Source organism: Canis lupus, chromosome X, assembly GCF_048164855.1.
Source record: "Canis lupus baileyi chromosome X, mCanLup2.hap1, whole genome shotgun sequence".
In the NCBI taxonomy this organism is placed as follows: domain Eukaryota; kingdom Metazoa; phylum Chordata; class Mammalia; order Carnivora; family Canidae; genus Canis; species Canis lupus.
In genome coordinates this window covers 104,855,633-104,869,354 of record NC_132876.1, presented here as the reverse complement: position 1 = coordinate 104,869,354, position 13,722 = coordinate 104,855,633, and the positions used below count along the sequence as shown (strand labels likewise).

General features: G+C 37.5%; 1 protein-coding gene across 2 annotated transcripts in view; it reads left to right on the top strand.

Annotated features, from left to right (window-relative positions):
* Positions 1–13,722, top strand: part of POLA1 (DNA polymerase alpha 1, catalytic subunit) — a 309,415-nt gene that overhangs the window by 35,915 nt on the left and 259,778 nt on the right. For both annotated transcript variants that reach the window (XR_012026683.1, XM_072818081.1), the window contains exons 17-23: positions 2,093–2,154; positions 3,734–3,823; positions 7,814–7,930; positions 9,152–9,327; positions 11,517–11,646; positions 12,139–12,258; positions 13,526–13,625. Coding sequence is in view for 1 of the 2 variants with exons in the window: in XM_072818081.1 (XP_072674182.1) it covers positions 2,093–2,154; positions 3,734–3,823; positions 7,814–7,930; positions 9,152–9,327; positions 11,517–11,646; positions 12,139–12,258; positions 13,526–13,625 (795 nt within the window). In the remaining variant the exon portion in view is untranslated. The remainder of the gene's footprint in view (positions 1–2,092; positions 2,155–3,733; positions 3,824–7,813; positions 7,931–9,151; positions 9,328–11,516; positions 11,647–12,138; positions 12,259–13,525; positions 13,626–13,722) is intronic.

The window sequence follows — 13,722 nt, the reverse complement described above, 5'->3', positions numbered from 1 at the left end:
CATGAAAGTAGTTTTAAACAATTAGAGGGACTTAGGGTTCTATGCATGGCTACTTTTTTAATCTAATCTGTTAAAATTTTAAAAAATTGTGTAAATGACATGTAACATTTTAATTTCAGGTGTGCAACATAACAATTTGATAATTGTATGTATTTTGAAATGATCACCACAATAAATCTAGTTCACATCTATCATCATAGAAAATTGTTTTTCTTGTGATGAGAACTTGTCAGATTTACTCTCTTGGCAAATTTCAAACATGCAATATAGTATTGTTAACTATAGTCATGCTGTACGTTACATCTCTGTGACTTATTTTATAACTGAAATTTGTAGCTTTTGACCCTCTTCACCCAGTCCCCCCTCTACCCCACATCCCACCCCACCTTTGGCAACCATCAGTCAGTTATCTGTATCTGTGACCTCACTTTGTTTTTTTAGATTGCGCATATAAGTGAGATCATATAGTATTACTTTATATGTCTGACTTTCTTCATTTAGCATGATGCCTTTCATAGTCTATCCATGTTGCAAATGGCAAGATTTTTCTTATTTTTTATGGCTGAATAATGTGCCACTGTATAAATATACCACTTTTCTTTATCCGTTCATCCATTGATGGGCACTTAGGTTGCTTCCATTTCCTAGCTCTTGTAAATAATGTTGCAATGAACATGGGCGTACAGATATCTTTTTGAGTTAGTGATTGCATTTTCTTCAGACAAATACCCAGAAGTGGAATACCTAGATCATAATGGCAGTTCTGTTTTTCATTTTTTGAGGAACCTCCATACTGTTTTCCACAGCTGCTGCACCAGTTTACATTCCCACTAACAGTATACAAGGGATTCCTTTACATCCTAGCCAATACTTATTTGTTGTTGTTTTTTAAATAGGCTCCATGCCCAAGGTGGGGCTAGGACTCATGACCCTGACATCAAATCAAGTGTCACATGCTCTACTGACTGAGCCAGCCGGGCACCCCTCTTGTCTTTTTGATAATAGCAATTCTGACAGGTGTGAGGTGATATCCCAGTGTGGTTTTGATTGCCCTTGATGTGATGTTGACCACTTTTTCATGTACATGTTGGCCATCTGTAGGTCTTTGAAAAGAATGTTTAGAGCCTTTGCCCATTTTCTTAAAGTAGGCTCCATGCCCAGTGTGGGGCTTGAACTCAAGACCCTGAGATCAAGAGTCATTTGCTCTACTGACTGAGCCAGCCAGGTATCCCAGCCTTTGCCCATTTTTTAATTGGATTGTTTGATTTATTGCTCTTGAGTTATAGGAGTTCTTTGTATATTATGGATATTAACCTCTTATCAGATACATGGTTTGCAAACATTTTCTCTTGTTAGGTTGCCTTTTCTTTTTTCTTTGATGGTTTCATTTGCTGTGCAAGAGCTTTTTATTTTGATCTAGTCCCACTTGCTGATTTTTGCTTTTGATGTAATCCAAAAAAAAAAAAAAACATTGCCAAGACCAGTGTCAGGGAGCGTGCCTGTTTTCTTCTAAGAGTTTTACGGTTTCAAGTCCTTGTATTCGAGTCTTTAATGGATGTTCATTTAGTTTTTGTGTATGGTGTAAGATTGTGGTCGAGTTTCCTTCTTTGGCATGTGACTGTCTAGTTTTCATATTACCATTTAGTAAAGAGACTTTTTTTCCCATTGTATATTCATATCTCCTTTGTCATAATTGACCATATATGCATCCATTAATTTCTGGGCTCTCTGTTCTGTTCCATTGATCTAGATGTTTATTTTTATGGCAGTATCATACTGTTTTGATTACTGTAGCTTTGTGGTATAGTTTGAAATCAGGGAGCATAATGCTTCCCGCTTTTTTGTTCTTTCCCAAGATTGCTTTGGCTATTTGGGATCTTTTTTGGTTCTATAATGAATTTTAGGATTGTTTGTTCTGGCTTTTCTTTTGAGGTCTAACAACATGACCAATGGAAATACTTGAATCTTTTAACTCTTTAGAGATTAGGGGATATTTGTTTATATTTAAGACGGTTTCCATTTGGAAACATGCAGCATATATGTACTTGAAATTGGACAGAGGTGGTGATGGAATCTTTTTTTTTTCTTACAGTTGTATCTAAACCAAAGGACTGTATTTTCCCATATACTTTCAAAGACTACATTAAGGAAAAGGTAAATAACTCATTATTTATTTATTTTTTAAATATGAAGCATCTATTTGGAAAGAGAAAAGGAGGATGGTGTGGTTTAGTAGAATTAGGCTATTTTATGTATTAATTTATTAGATCTAGTCTTGCTTAGATTAAACTATGGCATTAATCCATTCAAAATGTATTAGAAATGTAAAAGTAGAAACATTATTTAACAATGTTTAAATATTTTGCCACCTGAAAATAATGTGATTCTATACCCTGTTAGTAGGTAGATAGGCTCAAATCCTCCTTCAGATAGCTTTAGTGGAAGCCTTTCCAAAATGCATGATCATGTGTTTACTGTTTTGGTGAAGTGTTGGGTACCCCCAACCCCAGCTGAAATAAAGCCAAGTGAAGTTGGGAACACTGTGGATATTAAAGGGGACACATATTGGGAAAGGTTGATACGGGCTGGCCAGCATTGAACAGTGATCTCTCAACTCTCAGTATACTCCATGAAGTTTTCATGGGTCCTTAATAAAATTGAGGGTGGGGAAAAAAAAAGTAGTGTAATGTAGTGAGTTTGTCACAAAGGTATGTGTATTCAGTGTAAAGAATTTTTTTTTGGAGAGTATGTTATTTTTTGGTGAAATGCTTGTGATCATAAGTTTGTGGGTTAGTTTTATTTAGTTTTATTTTTTTAATATCCTCACTTGACATTTTAGCAACCTTGTCAGGTTCCACTTATTTTAAGTTGGCTTGAGAAGTCCAGTAGTCTGGGGGTACTGTTGGATCAGGCTATTATTTGTGAAGTGCTCTGAATCACCTATCCAAGTAAAATGACTTAGGAAAATTTGTTTAGAGTCAAACAAATTATCAACTTTGTAGCCAAGTTAGTTGCAGAAAACTCATAGCTACCAACTTCCATTTTAAGAGAGTCTTAATAAGAGTAGATCTTTAAAAAAAAGAGTAGATCTTTTGAATATCTGATTTATTTTCAGTGATCCAAGTAGAAAGAAGCCTTTTGTGTAAAGATAGGTTTTATTTATACTTAAGACACTTATAATTCTTAAATGTGTGTTTACTTTCACTCTGGTTTCTTATTTATAAGTTCTTAAATCATTCTTGGAGATTAGTTTATACAAACCTTGGGATTTCTTTATGTTGTAAATACATAAACAGCAAAGTCTACCAGGGATTATATAGGAAAGTAAGTAACATTTTTATAGGCACTCTGATTCAAATGCTTGTGCATTTGTGTCCAGATGCACAAGCGTGTCCCTGTCGGGGGATATATCTGTACTTCATAATGCTTAGCATTTAAAGTTTTGCTTTATTTACACACTTATTACTAGAATGAGCTCCTCATAGACTTTTGGCAGTTACATTGTGAAACCCAGAATAAGCAATTTCATTGCTTCCTTTAGTTTTGTCATATGCAGGGCTTGATTCCAGGACCCTGGGATCATGACCTGAGCCAAAGGCAGATGCTTAACTGACTGAGCCACTCAGGTGCCCCTGGATGGATTCTTTTAATTCCAAGAAATCTAACCCTGCTTGAACAAGGAGCTAAGTGTAATACTTTAAGAGTAAGTGACTGGTATATTTTTATCTAACAGAATGTGAAGGTTGAGATTGCTGCAACAGAAAGAACATTACTAGGTTTTTTCCTCGCCAAAGTTCACAAAATTGATCCTGATATCATTGTGGTGAGTAGATATCTCATCATGCCATTGGGGAACCTTTCATTCCTTATTAGTTCTTTTCAGTACTTGTTGAGTAGCAGAGAATCTTTTTAATCTAGGTAAAATTGGTATATAACATTTTTAAGTTTCAGGTGTATAGTAGTATAATTTGACATCTGTATACACTCCAAAGTGATGACCACCAAGAGACTAGTTGCCATCCATCACCATAAAGTTGGTCCTCTTCACTTTTTTGCCCACCTCCCAAGCCCCTTCCGCTCTAGTAATTAGCAGTCTCTTCTGTGTATCAGTAAGTTTGTTTTTGTATAGTTTTGTTTGTTCATTTGTTTTTAGATTCCACATTTGAGTGAAATCATACAGTATTTGTCTTTCTCCACTGACTTCACTTAGCTTAATGCCCTCAGGGTCCGTTCATGTTGTTGGAAAAAGCATGATTTCATTCTCCTTTATGGCTGAGTATATTCCTGTGTGTGTGTGTGTAATACATCCTCTTTATCCATTCATCCATTGATGGTTGTTTTGATATCTTGGCTATTACAAAGTATATATCTTTTTTAATTGGTGTTTTCACATTCATATAAATACCTAAAGTAGAATAGCTGAATTGGATTATAGATCTATTCTTAATTTTTTTTAAGATTGTATTTATTCATGACAGACACAGAGAGAGAGGGGCAGAGACACAGGCAGAGGGAAAAGCAGGCTCCATGTAGGAAGCCCGATGTGGGACTCAATCCCAGGACTCCGGTATCATGCCCTGAACCAAAGGCAGACGCTCAACTGCTGAGCTACCCAGGCATCCAGTCTATTCCTAATTTTTTGAGGACTCTCCAAACTGATTTCTGTGGTGGCTACACCAATTTACATTCTTACCAACAGTGCAGGAGTGTTCCTTTTTCTCCACATCCTTTCCACTTGTTATTTCTTGTCCTTTTGGTAATAGCCATTCTAATAGGTATTGAGGTGGTTTTGATTTGCATTTCCCTAATACTTAGTGACGTTGAACACTTTTCATGTGCCTGTTGGCCATCTGTATGTCTTCTTTGGGAGAATTTGTATTTAGGTCCTCTGCCTGTGTTTTAACTGGGTGTTTTTTTTTATTGTTCAGCTTATGAGTTCTTTATATATTTTTTGAATCTTGAATCAGAGTGAAATGACCCTATGGACTGGTGGGAATTACTGTAGTTTCTGCTAAAAGAAAGAGGGGGGGAAAAGAGCCAGCCCACTAGAAAGTAGTAGTTTTTCTCTAATAGAGAAGGAACTCATGAGTTATTGTTGAAGTTTAGGATATTCCAGTTATTTCCACTTATGAGTCCAGCCTATAAGTAAGTAAACTTGTGTTAACTGTTGGTTTCTCTAAAATTTTGGGTTAGGGATGCCTGGATGGCTCAGCAGTTAAGTGTCTGCCTTTGGCTCAGGGCGTGATCCCGGAGTCCCTGGATCGAGTCCCACATCGGGCCCCGTGCATGGGAACCTGCTTCTCCTCTGCCTATGTCTCTGTCTCTCTGTGTCTCTCATGAATAAATAAAATCTTTTTTTAAAAAAGTAAAATTTTGGGTTAGTGGCCCAGCTGTATAGTGGTCATAGGAATTAATTCCCTCAATTTGGTATCAGTTTCCAAAGTATAAGTATTTGAGTTTTATTTGCTCAGTGGATCTTTTTTTTTTAAGTAATCTCTACAACCAACCCAAAGTGGGACTCAAACTTAAACTCCAAGATCAAGAGTCACATATTCTACCAACTGAGCCAGCCCCATACCTGGAGCTCAGTGGATTTCTGTGACCTACTATTCTTTGAGGTCAGGGATAGGAATTTATTTCTCTCTTCATAACCAAGTATATTCCCACTAGGTAAAAGAGGTAATAATTCATTGAGTTACATTTGCCCCAGTTTTTAAGAGTCATAAATCAACATTTTGCTTTATGTTTCCCCTGGGTTTAGTTTATAGGCTCTTTGATGTGATTTCTTCCTTTTTTTTTTTCAGTTACTCAGATTATGTTGTGCTTTTGATTTTTTTGGAGGAAAGTAGGATATAAAGGCATGTATTTTAAGTGTGATATTGGTAATTTGGTAATATGAAACCCTTGCAAAAAGGTATGCTGTTCATTTCTCCACATTCACTTCTGCTCTTGGATACCTTTCTTGACCATGGTGTGGCCAAAGTACCTAGAGCTTGTAGGTTGTTATCAGTGTCTGTACCTGCTTCTCTTCCAGTATTCTAGGTATTACATATTTTGTTAATACATCTTAAAAGGACCAGGAAGATTGTGTCCACAGTGTCCTGCTTTGGTGCTTTTGCTCAGAACTAGGTCCTCACCCAGTTTCCCCTAGCAGTCTCTCTCAGGCCCCAAGGAGATGTCCTGGTGCTTAGGATAGCTGGCCTGCCTTAGGATGTTAGACTCAAGTCTTCATGTGAGAAATCCAAACTGATAAGAGAATCCTGACACTGGTGTGAGTCCCTAATCCCAGGAATGATCATTTGGAAATGAGACTTCCTCATGTCCTTGGATTTCTTAATTTAATAAACAAAACTGCCATAAATACATAGTGGTACACATTTTTAATTAAAATTAATAACAAGTAAATCTATTGCTCTGATTTTTTTTTAAGATTTTGTTTATTTATTCATGAGAGACAGAGAGGCAGAGACACAGGCAGATCTAGAAACAGACTCCATGCAGGGAGCCTGACGTGGGACTTGATCCCAGGTCTCCGGGATCACACCCTGGGCTGAAGGCGATGCTAAACCGCTGAGCCACCTGGGCTGCCCTCTGATTTATTTTAAACGTTATCTAGTTTCTTATTTTTTTTCATCTAGTTTCTTAATAAACATAGGCTATGAACCATATTATTCACATGATGGAAATTATCATTATAGACAGAAAATTTTTGCATTTTTAGTTATTTTTAAGTAGGCTCCATGCCCAGATTGTTGCTTGAACTCACAACTCTGAGGTTAAGACCTGAGCCGAGGGATGCCTGGGTGGCTCAGCTGTGAGCATCTGCCTTCGGCTCAGGGCATGGGCATGATCCTGGGGTCTGAGATTGAGTCCCACATTGGATTCCCTGTGGGGAGTCTGCTTCTCCCTCTACCTATGTCTCTGCTTTTCTCTCTGACTCTCTCATGAATAAATAAATAAAATCTTGAAAAAAAAAAAAAAAAAAGACCTGAGCAGAAGAGTTGAATGCTTAACTGACTGAGACACCCAGGTGCCCCTAGTTGCATTCTTTTTTTTTTTTTTATGATAGTCACACAGAGAGAGAGAGAGAGGCAGAGACATAGGCAGAGGGAGAAGCAGGCTCCATGCACTGGGAGCCTGACGTGGGATTCGATCCCGCGTCTCCAGGATCGCGCCCTGGGCCAAAGGCAGGCGCCAAACCGCTGCGCCACCCAAGGATCCCCCCTAGTTGCATTCTTAAGAGAATTTCTACTTGGTATAGTTTTGTTTCCTAATTGGAACTATTGTGTGGTATTATATGTTTTGTTTTATATTGATTAAGAATCTAAATCAGTAGTGTTTGAACTCATTTCTTTAAGAAGAAAGTAGATACTGTTCCTGAGTTTCTAAGAAGTCTGTGTAAACTGTTAAACAACACAGGCAGGTTCTCAGTTTTTAAGGAATTAAAATGGAATTATTTGAACACAGCTTTTACTGATCACAGAAAGTATGGGACATAAAAATTTGCATTTTGCCTCTGCGACTGTGAGGTATGAGCTGCAAATTAAAAGACATCATATGAACCTTGCATCAATTAGGATGAAATAAAGTTTATTCCAGCAATCTGCTTAGCAGCTTTGTTAATGTCAAGGCTAATGAATGCTGCTGATGAATACATTCCAGGAGAAGAAAGGACCCCAATCGGAGGTAAGCTCATGATGCCTTCAATTAGAGACCAGAAAAAGAAAGGGCAAAGAAATTCTCTGCATATGAAGATAAATCCTCTAATTTGCGTTTGTTATAATGTTATTGGCTGCCGTCTTTTTCTGACTAGGGTCATAATATTTATGGATTTGAACTGGAAGTGCTCCTGCAGAGAATTAATGTATGCAAAGTTCCTCACTGGTCCAAAATAGGTCGACTGAAGCGATCCAACATGCCGAAGCTTGGGGTAATAATAGTTTTCAAAATCTTACTTCTTGACTTGGCTTCTTTATATGGAGTAGCTACCTGGGAACACACTGCTTCTTTGACCAAGAATTGTTTGTCTTGTGATAGGACATTTTAACTTTGCCACTAACATCTTTTCCTTTGAATGCAGTATTTTATTGGTAGAAGCCGCTAGTAGTTTTTAAAATCAGCTGTTAGAATGTACTTATTACCTCTACTTGGGCATTATCGAAGCTATAGTAGCCCTTAGAGCAGTGTTACAGGGTTCAGAGATTGGTGAGTGTTACCATTCAGAATGGGGAGGGGAAGGAAGAGTGGGAGGGAGCTGATGTAGAATGTGTAAGAAGGCCATGGGCATTAGTAGCCCTGTCACAACAACTCCCAATTTCATGTACATACTTCTTGCAGGGGTAACAGAACTTGTTCAAGGTTGCAAGGCTAGTATGGGAAGAACTGAGGTTTTGAACCAGGCCTGTCTTGACTCTTAAAGCCTATGTATTTTTTGTTCTACCTGCTTGTTTCACTTAAAGAGGTTTTGGTGGTTTTTGAATGAAGCCACAATCATTTCCTAAGCCTGAGAGTGCTCATTGCTTCAAATCTTACTTTACTTAAAGCTTAGAAGTCAAATGAGCATGTCACCTCATCAGAGAACTTAGGAATCTATATCTTTTGTAATATTCTCCAGTGGATTCTGCTGTTGCAGATTGGAGTTGGAGCTAATGCTCTTGCTTCTTTTCCTATTCTTATCTTTAAGGTGAAAAAGTTATTAACCCTCATCCCAGCATTTGATTTACTAACTCCTTATCCTTTACAGTTTTCTTTATATGGCATCTTCCAAGTGAGGTCTACTGTGACTACTCTATTTAAGATACAGCCCCCCTAAATTCCCATTTTCCTTACCTGTTCTACTTTTTCTCTTTTCTATACGTTTATTAATCCCTAAAACTATGTAGTATCTTGCTTTTGATACCTATTTTTTTGTTGTGTATTTCAGATGGACATCAGGAATCTTTTCTGTTGTGCTCATTGCTATCTTCCAGGTGCCTAGAACAGTGTCAGCCTCTTAGCAGATGTTCAGAAACATTTGAGTGGTGGCTGACTGGGTGAATGGGAGATTGAGAGTTTTCTCATTGTAATTCTGAGCTAGCTTCAAATGAGTTAGAACAGAATGTTCTCAGTGTGTGCTCGTCCATGGGATTTGCTTTTTGTCCTCCCCATGTAGGGCAGGAGTGGATTTGGTGAAAGAAATGCTACCTGTGGCCGAATGATCTGTGATGTGGAAATTTCAGCAAAGGAATTGATTCGTTGTAAAAGCTACCATTTGTCTGAACTTGTTCAACAGATTTTGAGAACTGAGAGGGTTGTAATCCCAATGGAAAATGTACGAAATATGTACAGGTATGATCCTGGATGCTTTGGAATTTGTCTGTCTTGAAATGAGCAACAGCAAGAGACCAGCATCACCATCAGGCTGGAGGAACGGGAGTGTGTGGTATTCTGGAGGGGAACTGCTTTCATGTCAGAACCAGCATCTTTGTTACATTAATAATTTAAATTATTTTGCCTCTTGAATTATATTAATTTTATCAGTGTTTCTTCATCTCCATCACTCATCCCAGCCTCATCTAGATGTTTCCTAAGAGCAGTTTGGAAATTGATGTGATATTGAGGTTTCTACCCTTAATTCATTAATTCAGGAGATAGGTTACTCTTTTGGAAATAGAAAAACTGAGAAATCTTTAAGTTATGTAGAGATATTACTTGATTATTTCTTGTTTCCATTTTTATTGGAGCAAAATTGACAAATAGAAATTGTATATATTTAAGGTATACAAACTGATGTTTGATAAATGTACACATTATAAAATAAACACCACAAGCTGATTAACATTTCCATCACCTCACATGGTTACTAATTTTTTTAGTGGTTACAATACTCTAGATTTACCCTCTCAGCAAATTTCAAGTATATAATATTGTTAACTGTAGTCGTATTGCTGTATATTAGACCTCTTGAACTTACTCATTTTGTACAACTGAACCTTTGTGCTTGATTATTTTCTAAACAGTTTTTTCTACTCCTCTTGCCGCTTCTCATTTTTTTCCTGCCTGTTCCTCCCCAGTCCTTGGACCACTTCTCTTTCTGACGGTGTTCTCTAGGTGATCTCATCGAGTCTCAGGAATTTTAATACCTGAGGTATTAGGTGCTGATGCTTCCTGCTTGGGTATCCTCCACTTAGATCTCTCCCTTGAATGCCAGACTCCTGTATCCACCTGCCTGTTTTACTTGATGTCCGATATGAACCTCCAGCCTTATTCAGAAGCTCAGCTCCTTGAGTGACAGAAGTTCTCCTTGAGTGACATCTCTTTTTTTTCTAGTACTCCTGGAAACCTCCAAAGACGTGTTTGGCCCAAAAACTTTGAGGTTTCCATGATTCCTCTTTCTGATAGATATCCCATGTTTGAGCCATCACAGAATCCTGTCACCTTTATCTTTAAAATATGTCTAAGTCTGACTACTTCTTTTCCCTTCCATTGAACCCATTCTGGTCCAAGCTACCATCTTTTTCCCCTTGGATTAATTAGTCCTATATCAGCCTCTTTGTTGGTCTCTTTGCTTTTGCCCTTGACTCCTTGCTCTCTGTTTTCAACCCAAGAACCAGGGTTATCTTGCTAAAGTTAAGTCAGATACTGTACTCTGCTCAAAATGTTCCAGTGACTGTTTCATTTAGAGTAAAAATCAGTCCTTACTGTGACTTACAAGGTCCTATATAGTGTGTCACTCTACCTTGAACTCTGTCCTTCTGCGCTCTACATCATTCTTTGTTTCAGCCACTGGTCTCCTTCCTGGTCCTGGAAGTGCCAAATTTGTGCTCAGCTCAGAGCCTTTGAATGTGCTGTTCTCCTTGCCTGGATGCTCTTCCCTCAGATATTCATTCACAAGGATGGCCTCCTTACCTCTTCTGGTTCTTTATTCTAAATGAACTCTTTCCTAGTTCCATAACTAAAATTTCAGTCTCTGCTCCTGACATTTAGTGTTTCCTTTGCTTCTTCATTTTTTCCCGCTTAACACTGAGCATTATATAACCTACTATATATGTATATATGTGTGTATACACACACACACATACACACACGTATGTATTTTAATTTATACTTTGTCTCCCCCATGAGGACATAAGCCCCATGAGGACATAAGCCCCATGAGGACAGGTATTTTTCTCATTTGGTTACAGTCAGAATTTAGAACTATGCCTAGCACATTGTCAGCATATAATACATACTTAATTAGATGGAACAAATAAAAGGGCTTAGGTAGTTTCAGGTTGTAGTTAACACATAATTTTACTTTGTATTTATGGGATTTTTGTATGTGTGTGTGTGTTTTGGAGAAGGGCATTGGGATTAATGACATGAATGAATTCGTGGTTTCAAACCAACCATTTTAAATTGTTTCTAAAGCCAAAGTGCTGTTGCTCTGAAGTTACTCATAACAAAAATTTTTTGTAATATTTTGTGATGTTCTGATTATAGTCATTGTTTCTTTTAATTACTTGATTCTGTTTCATTCTTACTTTTCTGTACAGTGAATCTTCTCATCTGCTGTACCTGTTGGAACACACCTGGAAAGATGCCAGGTTCATTTTGCAGATCATGTGTGAGCTAAATGTTCTTCCATTAGCATTGCAGATCACTAACATCGCTGGGAACATTATGGTAAATTTAACTTAGAAAGGGGGAAAAAGCATTTCCTGTTGGATTCAGTGTTTGCTTGGGGTAGTTGTTATATGATAATGAGTCTAAATGCATGCTTATAAAATGAGTAACTTGTATTCTGGAAGCTGGGCTTCTTTTGTGAAATGAACTGGCTGCGAGAAGGGGAGGAAAGCCAGGTGCAGTATGTTGAAATTTTGGGTGAACATAAGGATCATCTCTAACATCTGGATGTGTCTGATGTGTGGAATGGTCTCTTTGGGAGTAAAGAAATAGCCCAAGTGGTGTCAGTATTTTAAGCTTTCTTTGTCTCTTTTTAACTATACTGCTCAAAGGAAATGTTAGAATGAATTTTGTACCTTCTTATTTTTAAAGCAGCCCTTATTAGGAAGAATGATTGTGGAGGAGGTGCTATAATTAAATTTACTGTCTCAAAGTTGCTTTTGTTTGTTACAGCTTTGAGTTCATATTTAAAAAAGAAATTCTATTTACTAGTCTAGGACGCTGATGGGTGGACGATCTGAGCGTAATGAGTTCTTGTTACTTCATGCGTTTTATGAAAACAACTATATTGTGCCCGACAAGCAGATTTTCAGAAAGCCTCAGCAAAAACTGGTGGGTCCAAACTTGCATAGTGTTTTGCCTTTTTTTAATCCCCTTTTATTACCTAGATAGCTTTTTTTGCTATGATTATTTCTGCTTCTAAAATAATTAACCTCCTGTATACTGTAGAAAGCATGTCAGATTCAGTCTGTTGTGTTTTTGTGGTGATTTCCTTCTTCACGTTTTTCTGTGTGGATGAAAGTTATTTGTGAAATAGGAAATTCTTTGAGGGTAGCATTAAGTTTCTCTGATGGGTGAGCATACAAGGAAAATGTTTTGCAATCTTAGCTGTATCCAAAGTTAGATACCAGTTAAACCTTTACTTTCTTAAATGCATGAGCCTTTATTTTTTGTTGCTTTGTGGCATTTTTGTATGCTAGAAGGATCAGGTCACCACAATCAGTTTTCTAAAGTGGCCTCCATGACATTGGAACTAAAACTTAATTACCAGTTTGTCCTCACTGATAGCAGTTGACTCAAAGAGGAAATTTAATGTTAAGATGATTCAAGTTTTTGTATTTGTTTTATGTACATTATCAAAATTGGTATAGGGAATGTTAACTTACAGGAGCTTGACTTCTGAGGTATTGAATATTGGTTATTAATAAACTACTTGGGAATGAATTTTAAGTATATGGACACACTTTAAGGTCTCCAAATTAATGAGGATAATGATCATATCTGTATGAAATCTTTAATATTGCTACATCATGATTGTTAGAGTAATGAATTTAGGAGGACTCTTTTACTGTCTCATATTTTACATTATATGAAGCATTGTATCTTTAGTATCCATTGATTTAAAAAATAAAAGGTTTTGTGAATTCAGAAATATTCTATTTTTTTAAACGATTTTATTTATTTATTCATGAGAGACACACAGAGAGAGAGAGGCAGAGGCACAGGCAGAGGGAGAAGCAGGCTACATGTAGGGAGCCCGACGTGGGACTTGATCCCGGGTCTCCAGGATCACACCCCAAGCCGAAGGTGGCGCTAAACCACTGAGCCACCCAGGCTGCCCCTGAATTCAGAAATATTCTAAAGTAGAATTTGCATATTTATTAACTCCGGGATATAGTGTTTTGGCAATTCCCATGCTTGGCATTCATTTGGGTTTGCAAACATATTACATACAGTAACTGTCATTCCCCCTAGGTAGCTAAAAGCAAATAATGTTTGTTAGAATTGTGTACTGCAGCTGGAAAAGGGAGAGTCATAATACTTCTTAATAAGTTAATCAGTTGCTGGCTGGTGAAGTTCTCTTTCCCTTTGATATTAGGGAGATGAAGATGAAGAACTTGATGGAGATGCCAATAAATACAAGAAAGGACGTAAGAAAGCCGCTTATGCTGGAGGCTTGGTATTGGACCCTAAAGCTGGTAAGGCTGCGCAGCAGGTGGGTTTGTCCCTGGTGTTATGGAATTTTTTTCATGCAGACCTAGGCTTGAGAAACTGCAAGACCTGAAATTGTATTTT